Source organism: Suricata suricatta, chromosome 1, assembly GCF_006229205.1.
Source record: "Suricata suricatta isolate VVHF042 chromosome 1, meerkat_22Aug2017_6uvM2_HiC, whole genome shotgun sequence".
Classification (NCBI taxonomy): Eukaryota; Metazoa; Chordata; class Mammalia; order Carnivora; family Herpestidae; genus Suricata; species Suricata suricatta.
In genome coordinates, this window is record NC_043700.1 from 177,278,380 (window position 1) to 177,293,143 (window position 14,764).

At 41.1% G+C, this 14,764-nt stretch overlaps 1 protein-coding gene across 1 annotated transcript in view; it reads left to right on the forward strand.

Annotated features, from left to right (window-relative positions):
• ADGRA3 (adhesion G protein-coupled receptor A3) overlaps nt 1-14,764 on the forward strand; it is a 142,474-nt gene that overhangs the window by 27,801 nt on the left and 99,909 nt on the right. Inside the window, exon 3 of the mRNA XM_029952283.1 lies at nt 8,819-8,890. Coding sequence (XP_029808143.1) covers nt 8,819-8,890 — 72 coding nt within the window. The remainder of the gene's footprint in view (nt 1-8,818; nt 8,891-14,764) is intronic.

Here is a 14,764-nt window from a genome sequence, read left to right on the forward strand (position 1 = left end):
TACGATTATAGCAACTACAGGGGCCTTGACCAAACTTTAGAACTACTTTGTACCTGCCTCTGTTTAGGAAGATACTGTAAGCAGCAGGGACATTGGATAAAGGACTTTGCCCTCAAACAACCTGATTATCCAAGAAGAGGAACACTCAACTTTCAGATCCTCAAGATAACAGACAGGGACTGAGGAACAGTCTGGTAAGCCACACCCAGTCTTCCTATAAGTCATCAGGGTGAAATAAACTTGAAATAAATGAGAAATCTGCACAGTGCAGGTAGATACCTTTAAACTTCACCATGATACACCAAGAACTTCCTCAGGGTAATAAAACTGTTTTGGTGATAGGACTCAAGTTCAGAGAATTCCTTTATCAGAGCCCTTAACTGTTGCCCTTGCCCCCTCCTCTGAAAACCATGCCTTTCTGTTAGGAGACACTGATTCTGTAAATCTCCTGGAAAGTTACCTGCTTCCTAAATTCAGAGGTTAAATAAATTTTGTCTTCCCCAGCCATATAAATCTGTTAATTCAGTTTTTGGACACAGGGCTCTGACTTTTAAGTCTTCAGCCCCAGCCTCAGGTGAGGTTCACTAGGCCCCTGTCACCAGCCCACAAGAGTTGAGACCACTGCTGAGCCCTCCCCCTCCCCCCCCAGCCACTCACAAGTCCGAGCTGCTCCAAGAGCAGTGAGCACAACCGTGAAGCGGACCGAGGCGAGACAGAGGGAAGCCATGGCCACTCAGAGCACCCAGTGGCCAGAGAGAACAAGGGGACAATCCAGAGGTCTGCTTCTAATGATCTGTGTTGAAAGTTGATAAGAAACAAACACCCAGTGAATCAGCAGAGTAGTAATTAGGAGAAGTTTACTGGGTGTGCACCAGAAGGCCAGTTTGCGAGCTGGGAGCACTCAGACCAAAACATGGAATGAGACTCCAGGGCGGCTTATACAGTGTGAGGGCGCTGAGTGCTCTTTAGGGCGATTGGTGCTAGTAATAAAATTTTCTTAAATGTAAAGGAATTGATTACTGGTTCCCTCATGTCAATTTTGGGGAAGGAGGTTAGTTTTGCTTATGATTTTCAAATGCACAAGCAGGAGGTGACCCACGTTGACCTGGAACTTTTGGTTTCAGTAACATTTTACACCTTTGTTGGTTGCTTTTTGTTTCTGTGTGTGATCATGTGTTTTAAATCATTTGACAGTACAGTGCATATATCATAACCCACTGGTCTTTTTATAAGAGTGGTTTTGACTTTTTTCCGTCTTATTCTTGATAATATAATTTGGATATCTATGAAGATCAGTTTTTGTTTGTACTTTTGCTTGGTTGATTTAAAAAGTTCCCTTCCCCCCACTTTTAATTTAATCATGCATCTCTGGAAGTTTAACTGCTTCCCTTATAAACGAGCCAGTAGCTTATGAGATCTGTAAGCTGCTTGAGTGATAGTTCTCCGTGGCACGTGAATGAAGCCCACCGACTTCTCCTAAGTGTTACATTCTGAGAGATTTAGCATTTCTGCTGCCTTTAATTATGCTGACTGCTGTATGATATGCAGTCTCCTATTACACAACTTTTTATTTCAGTGCTGTATCATAGTGAAACCTTAATGTGTAAACATTAAGCCGTAATTAAGGATCCAGACTTAAAATTCAACCACACTTTGTGTGTGTGCCAGCAACGACAGCTACTGATAAATTCTTAACTCCTATTCCTAGCAGCTGGAAATTTCTTTAGATACCAGTTTGAAGATGGTCCTAACTTTAGAAGGGTGAAAATGTGGAAGATAGTATCTTAGGACACTTCTATTGCAATATTAAAAGAAGGAAGCCAGATGTCTTTTGGCAGAATTTTGGATTCCTCCTCCACCTCCACATTCCATAAGCCTCAGAGAGAAGAAAGTAATGAGTGCGGCATTGAGGTGTTTTACTCCTCATCTGTAACACTGGAAACTGGTACACTGTAGGTGGTGCATTATGAATTCCTTAAGAGGGATCATTGAATGCAGATCCTTAAACCCAGCTATATTTTTATTTTATTCATTTATTGAACAGATATTCTGGGCATCTTGCCAGTTGGGGGCCCTGAGAAGCATATGCCAAGTGCTTAGATGGGGTAAGACGTGCAACATTTTTACGGACGGAAATATGGAACACGAGGGGAAACGAAGCAGAAGTGGGTACGGGGACCCTTCAGACTGGGACGCAGGTGAAGGGAGAGGGGAAAGGAAGGACACCTGGGTAGACTGTGGTGCAGTTATGCGAAGTCTGGGCCAGCCCTGGTGCAGAAATTGTCCCCCGGGGAGTCTGTGCTGGCCGGGAATGGAGCCCTCTCAGCCCTGCCGTGCTCAGTCCTTGGCTGGCATTGCTGAGAAACTGAGGCAGGTCCTCTGGACAGCAGCCGGAGGCTCTCTGCTAAACTGGCCTCCTAGGCAAGGGTCTCTCTTGACGGAAGATGGGAGGAGTGCACCTCCATAGTCAGAGAGTCCCTTGTGTGCTGTGTGTTGTTGTGATGTTAACTCTGCCACTTGGTTTGAATCTGAACCTGGACATGTTGCCTAACTTGCAGATTTTAGTTCTGGAGAAAACAATGCTGATATCGTAGAGTTTTTACGAAGACCACCTGCACAGTGGACTCACTCATACGTTTAGCATTCAGTTCTTTTTCCTGTGGGGACCCAGTGGTGGTCAGGTTTGAGAAGGTCCCTTTGCTGGTTTCATTGGTCATGGCAGGCACGGTAAACACGCAAATACCTGAACAGTAAGTAATTTCACATCATGTCATGAAAACTCCTCATTAAAACAAGGCGACGCGGCAGTGTTGAGCACAAAACACATTTTTTGATGCTGGAACTGAAAAGCCTACCACCCAGATTTTTTTCTGCAGAATTGAATGAACGAATGCACGGAGTTCAGAGGACACGTTGGAGAACAAACTTAATATTTAGGACAAAATGTGCATATCGCCATGGCGTGCTGAGTTAGGTGTGCCTTTAATGTAGAGGTTACTCAGAGACAGGTGAGTTTTGCAATCTAGTAGATACTTGCTAGGAAGAATTAATGTAGAAAGGAGCGCTTGATTTTCATTTGCTGGGAAACCAAAGGATAAACTGGGACAGAGTATGCTAAAACAGGGTTTGACAGACTTTTTCTTTTTCTGTAAAGGACCAGATAGTAAATATTTTAGGCTCTCCTGGCCACGACAGTCTCTGTTGACACTACTCAACTGTGCCGCCGCAGACAATATGTGAACAAATGGGCCTGGTTGTGTTCCAATAACATTCTACAAAGGTTGAAATTTATATTTCATAGAATTTTTATGTATCATAAAATACCATTCTTTTTATTTTCTTCCAGCCATTAAAAATCGATAAAATCCATTCTTGGAGCCCACCGGCTGCCCAAACAGGTGGCCAGTAGGATTTGGCCACCCCTTGGACTAGAACTTTGAAGAATGGAGGAGTGACCGGTTTTCATTAGTGGGATAAATGAAGCAAAGCACTAAAATTCACTTTTGAGGAGTTACCATTTCTGATTTTAGCTTTTTGCAGGTGGCCTTAAATTTTTAGGATATGTGCCTACTGAGGTTAGTAACTCAAATGCTTAGCCTAGCCATATTGTCAGTTTTTCTTGTATTTGATAAAGATGTAGCAATAACAAATATTACTCTACATAATAAATCTAATACAGAATCAGTTTGTTTTACCACAGTTTGTATTGCTTGAGAAAATCAGAAACGTCAAGGATGGAAAATTTTAATCCACGTATTTGAAATGCATACCTTCGGCCCTCTGTACGTCTTTGATCTTTCTGTATGAATACCTAAAAAGCTTTCTGTCTTCCCGTTCTTAGCCCCTCTTCTGCTTGGTATCCCATTTTGTGGATAACTAACCAATCCTCTATTGCTGGAACCAACTTAAATATCCACTCATTAAGTTTTACAAATATAGTGCAATGAACATTTTTGTTCTATAAATATGCAGTTGCATAATTTAACATAGAATGTGAAATGTATATTGCATAATCACAAGTATGTCTTTAAGATAAATTTCCAGAAGTGGAATTAACGGATCAAATGCCGTGTATGCATTTGTACTTCTGCCTTGCGTCGTGATTGTATTGATGGATAGCAAAATACGAGTGACTGCTTCCTTCTGAATATAAAGTGTGTTATCACATTTCTTTTTGCACTCATTAAGCAAATTATGGTATCTTGTTTTCGTTTTAATTTGCATGTCTCTCATGTTTATGGTTGTATATCCCTTCATATGATTATGATCCACTTGTATTTACTTTCATTGAACTGTCTTTTTATGGCCTTTGCTAGTTTTTCTATTGGGGATTTTTTTTAAGTGCTCTTTATATATTTGAGAAATTAGGTCTTTGTTTTTGGTGGTAATCCTATGGATTGTATATCTTTTAATTCTGCTTATCATTTAAAAAATATCAAAGTTTAAAAAATGTAGCCCTGTTCATTTCATTTCTTAGTTCTTTAAAATCTTTCTAAATCTGTCTGCTCCCCCTCTTTTTTTTTTTGTTTTTATGAGACTGCCTTTGTTATAACTACGACATTCTCTTAGTCTTCTCTCTTTCTTTTCTAAGGATACTTGTTATTGGATTTGGGACCCACACTAATGGAGGATAATTGCATCTCAAAGCTTTGAACTTAATTATACCTGCAAACGTCCATTTCTTGTTAAGGTCACATTCCTGGGTTTTGGGGGGACATATCTCTTGGACGGTCACTGTTCAACCCACTGCAAAAACGCCATTTGATTGTTTTTCTGTTTTTTTTCTTTCCCTTCAGTGGTTGACTTCAAGAATTCGCTTCCTAACGTTTGATCTGAATATTTAAAGCTCTTGAAACATATTTTCAGTTCCTCTCAGAAGGAAAATTATTCTGTGCCTTCTGCCATACAGGGCGTGCGTGCTATGAATAGCATAGCATTCCATTCTGGGACTCGGAATAGCAAGTGACTGAGAACATGTAATGCTTAATTTTTATTTTTTTCTACTCCATAAACTTCTGATTTTTTAAAACATGGCTACATTAAGTCTTATTCCTTTTTTCGTGTTTCAGCATAAATGGTATATTGAACTAACTTGCTACTGTGTTCAATGATAACAGTGGGCATCAAAGTCTTGAAGTGTTTAAATTCAAGAGGCATGAGCCCAGAATAGTACTGCTAAGCATTGTCTGTAGGTCTGGGAGTGTTATAATATCATTAGTATAGAACAGAAATGGGTATACATAAGCTTTATAACTTTGGTCAAGTCTTACACTTTTCATTTAGTTACCTCCTGGAAAGTTCAAAATTTCAGAGATGTCAGCAAAAATATTGATTAGAATGGGTTTTAGGTCTATAATGATACATGGTATTATGCCTTCGCTAGCTTCACAGTCCCCAGTCTCAAAATTGAGTATAAAACCTGTCTGCAGACTAGATTTATTCACACTGATCCTGTTTTCTTGCACAAAATCCTTAAACACGTCGAGTAATGTATAGACTGACTATATTAACATGAGGTTGTAAACTGTATTTTTAAGGTTACAGTTATAACTTTTTAAGTGTGATGAAATGTCTCCCTTTTTACTCTTCTCAATAAAATCTATCATTTATTTTGCTAAAAGCCTTTATGACTGAGCAAATGACAGTCCTTTTGCTGAAGCAATCCTGGATTGCAGTGAGCGTAATTCAGCCAGAGCCTGGTAGTTTTTCATAAGCTACTTCCATATTTGGGTTCCATTCTTCACTCAGACACAGGGTCCTGATGTCACCAAGACTGTTAACCTGTTAGACTGTGGAGTTTTCCTTTGTTCCTTTAGCTTTTGGTTTCTTGGTTATAAATTCTCAGTCACTGTGAAGTTCATCAGTTTTGCCTGTCAAAACATGAATACGGAAAATTAAAAGAGGCCAGAATGGGATCGGGGTCTTGAAGGTAATGAAATTGAAGTCTAAGAGAAGTCTAAGGGTGGTGAGCGAGATCATTTATTGCTGATGAGTCTCCCCTAAAACCCTGGGCTCTGGATCTCCACACTGTTGTTCATTGCTCTACTTTTAGTGCCTATTTATAGTGCCTGCTAAGTTGCAAACTGTTGCTACGTAAACATTTCCTGAATATAAATCAATAAGCATGCGTCTTTAATCTCAGAGCTTCAAGCATTCCTTTGGATTTTATTTCTAAGATATAGATATAATTCTTTGCAAAATTAATGGAATTTCAAGCTGAACCTGGTAATGAAGATTCTTCTGTTTATCATCAGGAGAAAAAATACTTAACAAACAAGAGGAGTCTGTTAGATATTTCAAAAGAAACTGCAAGATTATAGAGAATAAGAAACTAATAGAAGCCTCATCACTAAGGTAGTGATCCATTAGGATGTGTCTCTTCCTGGTCTTTTATTTTTTTCTTCTTTTTTGATCTCTGCATAGATTGTTTTCAGTCAGTGATAACCAGTTTTGTCGTTTGCTTCTGAACCGAGGGTAAGCATTTTCCTTTTTATCAAGTTTCCTTTGAAAACTCTTTTTAACGGTTGCATGAAGTTTTGTTTGGATGTGCCATCATTTAACTCTTCCTCTTACATGATGTTGACGTGAGGTCCCTGGATGGATAGGCTTCTTGTCGGATTTGGTGACGCCTTTAGGAATGATGTTTTGGATGGCAAGGTGCACCGCCAGGCTGCTTGAGAAAGCTTGTTTCAGTGACCTTTGTGGCCACGGGAAAGGCTGAGTTTGCGTTTGCCCGAGCCAGCACCTCACTTGCAATTTTGATCGGAAGAAAATGGTATTTTAGTTGCTGTGTATTCAACCACCATGTTTTCTTGCTCCCAGTGGTTGACACCTTGTCTTTGCTTTAGTAACCACTTTGAGGAGAAGCAAAATGTGACACAGTAGTACACATGGATTGCAAGAAATATTGAAACTTTGGAGGAGGCAGGGGGCTGCCTGCGTGATGCAGTCACTCCAGCATCCGACGCTTGGTTTCAGCTCAGGTCATGGTCCCAGTGTCGTGGGATTGAGCTCCGCATTGGGCTCCGCACTGAACATAGAGCCTGCTTAAGATTTTCTCTTTCTCTCTCCTCCCCCTCCCCCCTCTCCCCTTCTCGCACTCTCTCTTTAGAAAAACGAAAACAAAAAAAAAGGAAGGAGGATGCACGTCTTAGAGCCAAGGGATCAGAATCTGAAATTTGATGAATACTCTTTGAGTGTGTTGTGCATTTTCTAGTTTCCTTCTAGTGTTTATGAGTAGATATTATTCTTCCCGTTTTATAAATGAGATGTGGAGTGACTTGCCTAAGATCAATGTAACTTGAAAGCAATAGAGCTGAGTTTTAAATGTGGGTATCCTTGACTTGAGAAGCTCCTAATAATCATCCCCCCTCCCCCCCAAAGGCTTGGAAATGTGATCTGCATGAACAGGGCTTTTTTCTTTCTTTCTTTTTTTTTTTTTAAATTCCACTTACATCAAAAGAAATCCAGCTGCTAAATGACTATTTTTGTTTGTTTTAAGGCAAATAATCAAAGGTTCTTTTAGGGTTGCCTGTGTGGCTTAGTTGGTTAAGGGTCTGACTCTTCATCTCAACTCAGGTCTTGATCTCCGGGTCATGAGTTCAAGCCCCACGTAGGGCTCCATACAACGCATGAAGACTCCCTTAAAAAAAAAAGGTTCTTTTAGAATAATCAAAGTAGGTAAAATAAAAATGAATCCCTGAAATCGTGTGACCCAGAGGCCTTCTGTTATTTGTATGTGCACAGAATCACTGTGTTGCTGTGTCCAGGAGGGGGGGCGCCCCACACAACCTTGTGCCCCTTGTGACGAACGCCCTCGAGGTGTAGCCTGTGTATGAGGTGCGGTTTGTGATGGAGAACTTGCTGTCCGCGAGGCCAGGAGGGAGTTCCTTGACCTCTGTTGGTGTGTGTTAAACGCGGGGTATGTGTGGAGTTGGGATTTTCTGGGTTTATCATCTCCTGGCGTTTGCTGGTGTGACTTTGGGCCATTAACCTAACTAATTCTTCTCTGCTTTGGTTGCCTCACTCTCTCATTTGATGTCCCCTTTCCTCCAAATCACGTAGCTTTAGCATTTTCACATTATGGAAAATCTTTATTGGCATTTTAGCTGCAAAAGGTGCAGAGTTACAGTGCCTGGAGAGGAAGCAAGGTCATGTACACACAGCGCCTTCCTGGGCACATCCTACCATGGCAGTGGCTTGACTGACTTCTTGCAATAAGTTCTTGTGTTTAGGTCATATTTTTATGAACGTTGTACTGATACATGACATGGAACGCCGTGACACAGCCAGCTGTGCCCTCTGTATGTGAGGATGTGCAGAAAGCTTCTTTCCACACAGCGGCAGAGCATTTGTATGCCGCTAAATCACAAGTAGTATTCAGCATGGAAATAATATCTGGAAGATGCTTTGTTTCTCTGTAAGATCAGTATTTTATAGAGTGTTATATATTTTTCTGTTAAGTTTCTAGTTTTTAGATAAGTCTTCAACTTACATAAATTGATATAATTGTATACATATCTGTAGTGTTCTCATACTGAACTGATGAGCTATTTTGTGTTCACTTCTCTCCCTTTTTACTTTAAAATGATAGGAGCAATTTAAGAGGTGACAAGAAGTGTGAGCAAGTTATTTTAGGTAGTTTCTTAGAGAGAAAGAAGATCCTATTTTTTTCAGGCATCTCAAAGATTATTTGGGTAATAAATGACTGTCTAGAATCCCTCATAGGTTTAAACAGAGGGAGCTAAGTTATTTTGGTATTATTGGCGTACATATATTCTATAACTTACATTTTTGTCTTTTTCCCTGTCATTTTTAGGATTCTGAGTAACAATAAAATATCCGAGCTGAAGAATGGCTCATTTTCTGGGTTAAGTCTCCTTGAAAGATTGTGAGTATTATTTATTTTCTTTTACTATTATTTCATTTACTGCATTTTTTAAAATTATAAGCTTTATTTGAGTGAAAGATCATACTAATTGCGTTTTCATTATAAGACTGTTCCTAAAAACTTGAGTTTTCCCAACATTTTATTGTGAAAAATATGAATTTAATGTCAGAAAACAATTAGTTAATTAGATGTTGGCAAACTTTCTGTAAAGGGCCAGATAGTAAATAATTTATGCTTCGTGGGCTAATGGTCTCTGTCACGGTGCCTCATTTCTGCCACTGTAGTGAGAAAGCAGCAAGAGACAACAAATAAATGTAATCGTTGTGGAGGTGACTTTATTTGCAATGCAGACTGGGATTATAGTTTGCTGATCACGGGTTTTTGGAGCATAGATGCTATTTTGAAATTCTTTCATGAAGTGTATGCCTTAAAATCAAATAGAATTTAAAACATACATCAAGGTGGGTGACTCTTGGATAAACTTCGATATTTTATTGAATGTGATCATTTTGTTTTGCTTAGAAATTAGGTGTCGTTTTGCTTATCATCAGGTATATAAGTAGTGCTTATTTATTTATTTTGCCTTGGCATCTGTACAGTGAATATTTAATTTGCTTGTATTATGAATGGTATTCCAGGTTCTTGGTTCGAATCCCCGTATTACTCATGCATTTAGGATAACATCTCAGGACATTCTTTTTTTTTTGAGTACACTTCATGCCCAGCATGAGGCTTGAACTCAAGAGCCACATGTTCCACTTGCTGAGCTTGCCGGGCTCTCCTGGCGTAACATGTTTTTCAGATGGATATAAGATGTAGATCTATAAGGAGGCTGGACAATGAACCTCTCCACTTCTGTTGAATAATAGACTTTTCCTCATTTTCTTAGTTCTCTTTGTTCTGCTTTACTTTCTCTATTTCTCTGCAGTCTTTTCTTGACCGTGTTACCTAGTGGCTTCTCCTACAGTTGAATGTCCACAGAAGGTTCATTGCTCTGATCATTGATGTTACTTATGCATGTACCTAGAGTTTTAACTTATCCTTTTAAAAGTGTGTGTTCTTTTCATTGATCATGTGTCTTTTTTTTTAATGTTTATTTTTGAGGTGAGCCTTGATGGCTCAGTTGGTTGAGCGTCCGACTTTGGCTCAGGTCATGATCTCATGGTCACAAGTTCAAGCTTCGTGTCGGGCTCTGTGCTAACAGCTCAGAGCCTGGAGCCTGCTTTGGATTCTGTGTCTCTCTCTGTCTCTGCCCCCCCCTCACCTGTGCTCTGTCTCTTTCTCTCTCAAAAATAAATAAAAATTTTTTAAAAGTTAAAAAAATTATTTATTTTTCAAAGAGCACAAGTGGAGGAGGGGCAGAGAGAGGGAGACAGAGGATCTGAACTGGGCTCTGTGCTGACAGGCTGACAGCAGTGAGTCAGATCTTCAACTTACAAACAGAGATCATGACCTGAGCTGAAGTCAGATGCGTAACCACCAGGTGCCCTGATTTACACATTTTAAAGCTAAACCCTCTATAGTTTTTGTAATTTCCATACCAGCTCCTTGAATAATCTCTTGATTCCTGCTTTCTACCGTTTTCAGAGCTCTTCACCTTTTTCCTCTCTACAAGGTCACCTAACTAAGGTCCTCTGCCTCCAGGTGTCACTACTCCCTCCTTGTGACGGAATCCAAACAATATCTTGCCCTTTCTTTATGTCTGTCAACCCTACCTTGCTTGTATTCTTCTGTGATTTTCTTCACGGTAAGATTCTCCTCATGGACTCTGGTTTGCTTTGGGATTTCCTCATAGTATCCATGAAGTATCTAGGGGGCTTCTCTTCTAAGACTCTGCAGAGACTTTGGGACTTGGTCTTGGGCTCTCAGAGTCTCACACACAAGTGTGAGCGCAGTGGTTGTCTTGGTCTGTCTGGGCTGCCATAACAAAATGCCGTAGAGTGAGTGGCTTAAACAACAGAAACTTGTTTCTTTCCAGATCTGGAGGCTGGGTATTCAAAATTAAGGTGTTGGCAGGGTTGATTTCTTCTAGGGCCTTAAGGGAAGGATCTGCTCCAGGCCCCCCTTGTTGGCATGTAGATGGCCATCTCCTCCCTGTGTCTCCCATGGTCTTTCCTCTGTGCATGTGTCCACATTTCACCTTCTTACTAGGACACTAGTCAATTGGATTAGGGCCCATGCCAATGACCTCATTTTAAGTTGATGGCCTTTTTAAAGAACCCATCTCCGGGGGTACCTGGGTGGCTCAGTCGGTTAAGTGTCCGACTTCGGCTCAGCTTATGATCTTGCGGTTTGTGAGTTCAAGCCCTTTGTCTGGCTGTGTGCTGATAGCTCAGAGCCTGGCGCCTGCTTCCGATTCTTTGTCTCCCCCCCTCTGCCCTTCCTATGCTCATGCTCTGTCTCTCTCTCTCTCTCTCTCTCTCAATAATAAATGAACATTAAGGGGCACCTGGGTGGCTCAGTCGGTTGAGCATCCAGCTTCGGCTCATGTCATGACCTCATGGTTCGTGGGTTTGAGCCCCGCGTTGGTCTCTGTGCTGACAGCTAGCTCAGAGCCTGGAGCCTGTCTTCAGATTCTGTGTCTCCCTCTTTCTCTGAACCTCTCCTGCTCACATTGTCTCTCTCTCTCTTTCTCTCTCAAAAATAAATAAAACATTAAAAAAAAATAAAAAAAAAGAACCAATCTCCAAATCCCAATTTCCATTTTAATGTAAGAGGGGTTAGGACTTCAACATAAGAATTTTGGAGGACACAATTCATCCTTGTGACAATGATGTAGCATTTTTGTAAGTTTACTTATGTGTGTTTTCCCTGCCTGTTTCCTAATTACTCTGTCTTGGAAGGAACAACAAAACAAAAAAGGATTCCGTTTTTGGCCATTGAGTTTCAAAAGTCCTAGTCCAATATAGAAAAGAGATTTGAGAAAAGCAGCATAAGAGAAACGCTCTCCTTACCTAGATTCCCGTTCTGTGGGCTCACTGGGGAATCAGAGGGGATGTAGAAAGATCATATATGCTGGTGGGTCCTTAAAAGGGAGCTCTGTCTTTGCTTCCCCATCCCTAGCAGGTTTAGGGGAAGGATGGGGGAAAAGACCATATAATAAAATGAACGGATGGTTCTGAATCTAAGGGCAAGGGGCCTCTGAGGCCTCTTTGCTGGAGAAGAAGTAAACCCCCAAATTTCCCAGGACCCAGTGTGATCTAGGAGCAGAACTGGTCACATAGCCATTGAGGCCCGCAGGTGAGGTCATTCTGTTAGCGTTTCCCAGGGAGCGGCGGAATGAGCCTTGCTCAACAGAGGGATGGGGTTGTTGGGAAGAATGATAATGCTCTTCCTGCCGGAGGCTTCTGGTTGACAGGAAGGGACTTAGAAGGATCTGGGGTACATCTGGGGATCTCTGCCTAAGACATAGCTAGCCACATAAGTGACAAGGTCTTTATGAATGACATCATTTTCAGGGTTTTCAGAAAATACAGCATAGCTGTATTTTATTCCTTCACTACTAGTCATGCCCGGTGCATCTCTCCCTACACCTTCCACCTGTGAACTTGGGAGCCTTTTGTGCTCCAGCACTGGAGGGAAAGCCACTCTGCTCTGCCCCAGAGACCCTCCACCAGGGGCTGAGAGCACATGGTGGGTAGCCACCGGACCACCTCCCCTCTCAGAAGCGAGGTGCTCTCTTCTGTCTCCCGCAGTGCCCAGGGGAGAACTCCTCGCCAGTGCCCCTTATATTGGCTTCCTTCTCATTAAGGGCTGGCTGGGTGGAATTAACTAGCAGATATGCCCCAGAGGTTGAGGAAATCTATAGGCCAAGCTATCCCTGGCAGTTGTTTTGAAGAATAGCTTTTTTGTTTTTTTAATGATTGTTTATTTTTGGGAGAGAGAGAGACAGTAGAGTAGAGGAGGGGCAGAGAGAGAGAGGGAGACATAGAATCCGAAGCAGGCTCTAGGCTCTGAGCTGTCAGCACAGAGCCTGATGCGGGCCTCGAACCCACAAACTTTGAGATCATGACCTGAGCCAAAGTTGCACACTGAGCCATCTAGGCACCCCTGATTTAAAGAATAACCTCTTAAGAGGATTTTCTTTCTCTTTCTTTTTCTGATATATTAAAACTGGCCTGGGTACATAGACTCTTTATTTTAGAGTATTGTGATTCTTGTGAAGTATTTGTCACTATTTAGAACACTCCTCTGTAGTCTAATTACTGACACTAAAATTATATACCAGGCAATGTATTAAACCCTTCAGCTTCCATTCAACCCCAAAAGATGGGTCCAGGTTGTTGTGATGGCATCTTATTCTAGCTGCTGTCAGAGCTGGCCCGAGCCAATGAGAGTGATGAGGGGCATTTAGCTGTGGGACTTCGAGAAAGATGTCTGACTTTTGAGGAATTACAGGAGGAAAGAATTCACTCTTTTCCCCGATTTTGTGCTTGGAGATAATTTGTGGACCTTGGGATGACCTATCACAGTTGAGGGTCAGCCCAAAGGCCAAGTTGACATTCTGAGAAAGGGCAGACTCTCGAGATGGTTGGAACCGACCACGTAGGCTGTCCTGTGTTTCGATTTGCCTTAAAGTCAGAGAATTTCCTTTATTGCTGACACCTTTTTGAGTTGAAGTTCCAGATACTTCAGTTAAAAAGCCTGTTTTCTGATCGGCTTGGCGTTCTTTCCTAAAGGAGCACGTTATTTTCCCAAGCACTGTTAAAATCCTCCGTTGATTTTGTTAAAGCAGTTCTTGTGCACTTTTTCATTTATCTCTTAATGACCAGACATATTTATAGATTTAGCTATAGATCCTAAAGGTAGACTTGTGTTCTCTAGGGAAGCTGTGTTTGGTAAGGAAGAGGGGAGATGTTAAATGAGAGAATCTGACTATAAATATCGTTTGGCAATGCCTGATTAATATGACTGTTATTAAGTATTATATACTATGTCAAGGCATGTTTATTATTAAAGGAAAAGTGTATCTTTAAATCACATTACAGTACTCCGTTATTCATGAGAGCTATAATATAGAAACACATGGAATACATCACTGACCACAAATTTATGTTCTGCGGTATCTAAATCAGTACTTGTTGTAGATGTGGATTAAAATCTGAAAAGGGAAACCTATGTTTTTAAAAAACGAAACTGACATATATTGTTTACAGAGCTTTGTAGCTTATGCAATATAAGTTAACAGCCTGCTGGTTGGGGGCACCGGGGTGGCTCAGTGTGTTAAGTGTTTGACTCTTGATTACTGCTCAGGTCATGACCTCACTGTTTGTGGGTTCGAGCCCTGCATTGGGCTCTGTGCTGACGGTGCAGAGCGTGCTTGGGATTCTCTGTCTCCTTTCTCTCTGCCTTTACCCGGCATGGGCATGGGCTTGCTCTCTCTCTCTCTCTCTCTCTCTCTCTCTCTCTCTCTGTTTCAAAATAAACAAACACTTAAAAAATAATACCGATAGAATTTTCTCCTGAAATACTGTTTCCCTTTGAGATAGAGGATTGTGGACAGTTGGGCCAGGGGGAGATAAGGACTAAGAAGTTGGGCCTGATGATTAATTGTATTTTCTGGGGATAAGAAATAATTTTGATAATGAACAATTTTTAAACATACAGAAACATTCAAAGAATCATGTAGGTAATAATCTTCCATATCACCATGTTACTTAACCTACATGCAGTAAGTAGTAATGATTTGCCGTCCCTGGAACATGCGTGCATACAGACATGTTTGCTGAATTACTTGAAGGTCAGTTGCAGGCATCATGAACCTCCGCCTCTGTTGAGAAATGTAAGTGGTTGTGAATGGGATGCACTGTCTCTCTGGCGCCTGAGTTGATGAATATCATAATGATTTTGTAGCCAACTGTAATTTACCGAAAA